Raw genomic sequence first — 5,769 nt, 5'->3', positions numbered from 1 at the left:
GTCGGCTCAAGGCTATAGTAGAAGTCACTTGCCCAAGGTGCCACGCAGTGGGACTGAACCTGGAACCATGTGGTTGGTAAGCAAGCTACTTACCACAAGGAATAAAAATATGAATAAATAGGCAAATAATTAAATAAATTATTAAATAAATAAATAAATTAATTAATTAATTAATTAATTAATAAAAACAGAAAATTTGCTTAGAAGAAAACGGTTTCTTTTGCTTTTAACTCGAGTGACAATGAAGAATTCAGCAGTGATTTGTAAGACTCGTTTCAAAATGCTGGTTCTTTGGATATTTTTGGCTTATCCACTTTTAAGATTAATTCTCCAGCGTTAGAAGCTGTGCAAAGGCAATAATAATAATAATAATAATAATGATAATAATAATATTAATAATAATAATAATAATAATAATAATAATAATAATAATAATAATAATAATAATAATAATAATAATATTTTTTAAAAGGATTGACGTAACTCTTCACAAAGGTAGACAGTCAAGTCGAAGAGCACGATTCGGTTGTAAGATATTTTATTCGTTGAACGCTATTTCAACAATACGCCTGTCTTTGTCAAGTTCAAAATAAGAAGTGATGAAAATTTAAAATTACAGAAATTTAAACGTAAATTATGAAGGAGAGCAACCAGCGTCCACACGTTGATAGAATGACATCATCAGTTTTTAAGTTACAATTTCATAACAGGCGAAAAGAAAAAGACAGAAAAAAAAGACGACAGAAAAAAAAGGAATGAAAAAGAGAGAAAGAAGAATACTTAATCAAACAGTTTTGTATAAATTTGATGATATTCTCCTGTCATTTTATTCATTCCTCCAGGGCGTGATGTTAATAACCCACAAACATATTTCTCCTCATACATTCTGAGAAGAGAAAGTGAAGCAGATTCAGAATATTTTCTGAGAATATGCACTTTCAAGTCTTCTTCAAAATTGCAACCGCTTGAAACGAAATGTTCAGCAAGTTCTGTCGAACAACTGTTCTTGTGCCTGACGTCGGATCTGTGCACATTAAACAAAAGGTTTATTGGGCACAGTGAGTTATTGTTTTCAGAGACATATCCGGGTGTGGTTAGTTTGTCTAGTATTTGTTGGAGGTGAACATATAGAGACCATTTGAATGCCGTGAAATCACTTTCCTCCTTTATATGGGCTGGCACGATATTGAAGAGAGCAGGGCCAGTTGAGGTGAAATAGTTCTGTCGTAGTGTTGTGATGCAACACGAACGTGATTTCTGTAGTGGGCGGATGGCACGAGGGCCAAGCCTCAAATGAATTTTAAAGATGATACCTATATCATTTGGGCATTGTTGATGGAATATTTTCCACATCATATAGATGATGCTCACAGCATATCATAACTTGATGCGTACTGAGATCTCCGTTGAAGGACCCCTGAAATTAAAAAAATAAAATGTTATCGCGTACGGTATGCAAATTAGCAACTCCCGTTTACTGTAACTATTGTAAATGTTCAGCATTCTAAATAAATTGGTTGTCTGCTTCATTGGAATTGGTGAAATTGAAGTAGAAACCTTTGATCAGAATCTAAGCAAAAATCGATTAAGGTTATTCGTCGTTTTGTCAATTTACGGAGTTACCATAGTTTATATAGGATACGACAACATAAATTCATTGACTGGTGTAATTACAAAACCCAATTCAAAGAAATATTTTAAAAAACAAACGTATTCTAAAAGTCAAATACGACTCCATTGTCTTTCAAGATTCAGTAAGGCGTTTAGAAGAATCGTTTGTGTAGTGTTCTATTTAGAAACTTCATTGTGAAATTTAGCGCCGAGGCTGCGTGTTTACGCTGAATAGTAGAAGAATAGGTGCTCGACGTTTGGTAGGCCAAAATCGCATATGACACCACAGTGCCAAAGATCTGAAATAAAATTTAGGAAAATATATTCAGCTGCTGAATAAAGATAGAGCAAGAAAAACAAAAACGTTAATTTGTGATGAAAAAAAAAATAATAATGACGGCTTCCAATCTTGTCACAAGACCAGCAATTTCGGTGGGGGTGGGGGTGGGGCTGGAGCTATTGATTACCTCAACCGCAGTACATGACTGGTATTTAATTTATTGACCCCATAAAGATGTAAGACAAAGTCAGCCTCGGTGAAATTTGTACTCAGAACGTGAGGACCTGTGAAATGCTGTGAAGCATTTTGCCCGGAGGGCGAAAGATTAGGGTCAAAGCTTAGGGTTAAGAGAGAGGGTCAGTCAATTGCATCAACGCTAGTTTGCATGCATGAATGCATTCTTGTGTGTGTGTGTGCGTGTGTGCGTGTGCATACATGTATGTATATGTATGCGCGCATGTAAGCATGCGTGTATGTTTACGTACAAAGTGCTTTATATATATATATATATATATATATATATATATATATATATATATATATATGTATGTCCGTGCGTGGGTGCATATATGTATGTATGTATAGTTGTATGTATGCACACGTGAACGCATGCGTATATAGTTGTATACGATGCGCTATATATATATAAATATAAACAATTAAAATAAATGAATGTGTGTGTGTGTGTGTGTGTGTGTGTGTGTGTGTGTGTGTGTGTGTGTGTGTGTGTGTGTGTGTGTGTGCGTGCGTGCGTGCGTGTGTCTGTGGTTTTTTTTTTTTGCACTCTCCCAGTGCTTGATAACCGGTGTTGCTTTGTTTAGGTCCGCGTAACTCAGCGTTTCGGCAACAGTGTCAAATAGATTATGAAATAAACTCCTGATCAGGAGTTTATTTCATAATTAAAGAACTTGTAATCTCTAGCATTACTGTGTTGCAAAGAGATAAATATCACAAAAATTATCAATGAATATATAACGTTTAAAGTTAGGAAAAATCAGAAATAACTCGTATACATACGCCGAGAACAGATGAATGGTTTACGAGGAAAAATTTTCCAATGCATAATCCGATTCGAGCGTTAGAAAGGCGATTAATGAAAAATGTCAACTGGAAGAAAACGATAAATAAAAATTAAGTCTATAGAGAATATAAGATTACCGTGTTTGATGGCACACACCCGCGCATATCAGACGCAACCCAATTTTTGTAGCGCATATATAGGAGTAAAACGGTTTTAGTGCATAAAATGTTACGATATTGGTTCGATATCGTTTCTTGCATCTTATATGACATCGTTTCTTGCATCTTATATGACATTAAAGAAGACAATCGTTAGAATATCTGTTATCGGAAATAATCTTTTCTACTCTAGGCACAAGGCCCGAAATTTTGGGGGAGTGGAGCCAGTCGATTAGATCGATCCCAGTACGCAACTGGTACTTAATTTATCGATCCCGAAAAGATGAAAGGCAAAGTTGACCTCGGCGGAATTTAAGCTCAGAACGTCAATGCAGGTGTAATAGCGCTAAGCATTTCGCTCGGCGTGCTAACCACTCTGCCAGCTCGCCGCCTTCTGCTATCGGAAATAATATCAAAGAAATGTATGTACATTGCAGTTCGCTGATCCTTGCAGATATGTACCGATCAATAATAAACCAGGATATGCACAGTCACCGTCGAAAATCAAGGCAATGATCTGCATACTGATACTTATTATTTTTCCGCAGACTAAAATGGGGATATAATAATTGCTGATGTGCTTCGTAACAAAAGAGCCGTTTCTTTACGATGACTATGTATTTATATCATATTTAATTCGTAGAACATTTTCGTAGTAGTAGTTGTATGCTGTCAAATTAATGTGACAGTCCCCTGAAGGGAATAATACTACTGTTGGTTAGACCTAGGAAGCTGTACCGCTTTCTGTCGGCCTTGACACATTTCCTGTGTCCTTAAGTATCATAGCCGACAGGAAGCGGTACAGCTTCCTAGGTGTAACCAAAAGTTGTATTATTCCCTTCAGGGGACTGTCACATTAAGTTGACAGCATACAACTACTTCATCGTATCACTACTACTTAAATTTCTCTGAGAGATTTAGAAATGTATTATTTCTAACTTTTCGTAGTATTACTTCGCATAACCTAGGGGGGGGGACCAGTCGATTGGATCGATCCAGTACGTAACTGGTACTTAATTTATCGACTCCGAAAGGATGAAAGGCAAAGTCGACCTCGGTGGAATTTGAACTTAGAACGTAACAGCAGACGAAATACCGCTAAGCATTTCGCCTGGCGTGCTAACCACTCTGACAGCTCACCGCTTTTCCTTCATGCTAATACCGTAGTAGTTACTTACCTCCATTTTAGCCTCTGGGGTAATATCACCAATGTTTGATTTGTAAATTTCCTGCAGAATCCCATGGCTCTAAAATCAAGAATAAGATAATGCTATTTTTTTATATTTGGGTTAATAAGCCTTGGCAGTAAATGATGGACAACAGGATTGCAAACGTTCTTATGCATAGCTAGTTCCATGATGAACGGATAAGCATAGGAAGACCATGGCTTCGTTACAAGTATAAGCTGAAAACTAACCTGAAAGGGATAAAGATTGCTCCAGAAACATTAAAAGAAAAGCTGCAAACGAGTAGAGGTTAACTTGTAACAAAACTGTAGGAGATTCGAAACTAAATTGGATGGCTGAGCAGATACTAAGGTGATTCACGGAAAATACGATATATATCAAAAGATAGAAACATGTATGGCATGTGGTGGTAGGCACCTGAGAAAAGAGTGTCCGTTCAAAACAGCGAAATGTTTTCGTTGCGGGAACACAGGAGACATTAAATCGCAATGAAGAACTAAGTTGACAAAAAATGGACCTAACGAAAAAAAAAAAATTAATAAATAGTTTGTCATCTGAGAAAAAATTTTAAGAACTAACAGAAAATTCATCAAGGTGAGAATCGAAATCATTAGTATCAAAATGCAATTAGACACGGGTAGTAACATCACTATCATAATTGAAGAAACAGGCGACAATTTAGTAAGACGAATTTATTGAAATCAAATAAAGTAGCGTATGGTTTTTACAGGAAAGAAATTATATTTCATCAGTGAATGTATTTTCAACGTAATGTTTCGAGGTGAAACGAAAATGACAATCCTGTATGTGTTGAAAAACATCACTAAACCTATTTAAGATATGGGATACCCCCATTAGTGTTCCCCTGTGAAAATATTGTTGGTACGGTTAAAATTTCGGATGAAGTCAAACAACTGAGACAAAAAATGAAAGATTGTTTCCAAATGTCTTTTTAGCAAGGATTAGGCTGTTGCACTAAAACGAAAGCGAGGATCGGAGTAAAAGAAAAGCTAACCCCTGTTTTTAGGCTCAAACATAGTGTGCTATTTGCGGCGATGAACTAAATCAATAAAGCGCATGAGAGACTAGAAAGTCTAGCTATAATTTAAATAGACAACCATTCAGACTGGGCAACTGCGACAGTCTGTACAAAGAAAATAAATAAATAAATAAATAAATAAACTAAGACAGCATTCGCAATTCACATAGGCAAAGAGAAAAAATAACGAATCCACCCGTCTTTGTTGTAGTCTGGGAGATATATTATGGTAGTGGAATAGAATTTAACTGCTATTTTTAAATTTCGGTATGCGGTGAAGTAATTTCGGCTGTACCCTAATTATAATTATGTGTTTATAATTATAAAACTAATGTATAAGTTTACAGATAATGGGGGTTTTTTAACATACCGAATTACTTGGTAAAATTATTAATTATTAATTAATTATAAATTTTACCCTATGTCTGTATATATATATATATATAGAGAGAGAGAGAGAGAGAGGGAGAGAG

The 5,769-nt window shown here is 35.7% G+C and overlaps 1 protein-coding gene across 1 annotated transcript in view; it reads right to left on the bottom strand.

Annotated features, from left to right (window-relative positions):
• Positions 1–529: 529 nt before the first annotated feature.
• The window catches only part of LOC128248504 (uncharacterized), a 6,848-nt gene continuing 1,608 nt past the window's right edge, over positions 530–5,769 (bottom strand). Inside the window, exons 2-4 of the mRNA XM_052969877.2 lie at positions 4,249–4,317; positions 2,909–2,998; positions 530–1,910 (exon numbers count right to left, since the gene is read on the bottom strand). Of these exons, the coding sequence (XP_052825837.2) occupies positions 1,764–1,910; positions 2,909–2,998; positions 4,249–4,317 (306 nt within the window). The 3' untranslated portion in view covers positions 530–1,763. The remainder of the gene's footprint in view (positions 1,911–2,908; positions 2,999–4,248; positions 4,318–5,769) is intronic.

The sequence above is a fragment of the Octopus bimaculoides genome, chromosome 8 (assembly GCF_046866305.1).
Source record: "Octopus bimaculoides isolate indiv1 chromosome 8, ASM4686630v1, whole genome shotgun sequence".
In the NCBI taxonomy this organism is placed as follows: Eukaryota; Metazoa; Mollusca; class Cephalopoda; order Octopoda; family Octopodidae; genus Octopus; species Octopus bimaculoides.
Note: the sequence above shows the minus strand (reverse complement) of the source record. Positions and strands in the feature narration are given on the sequence as shown.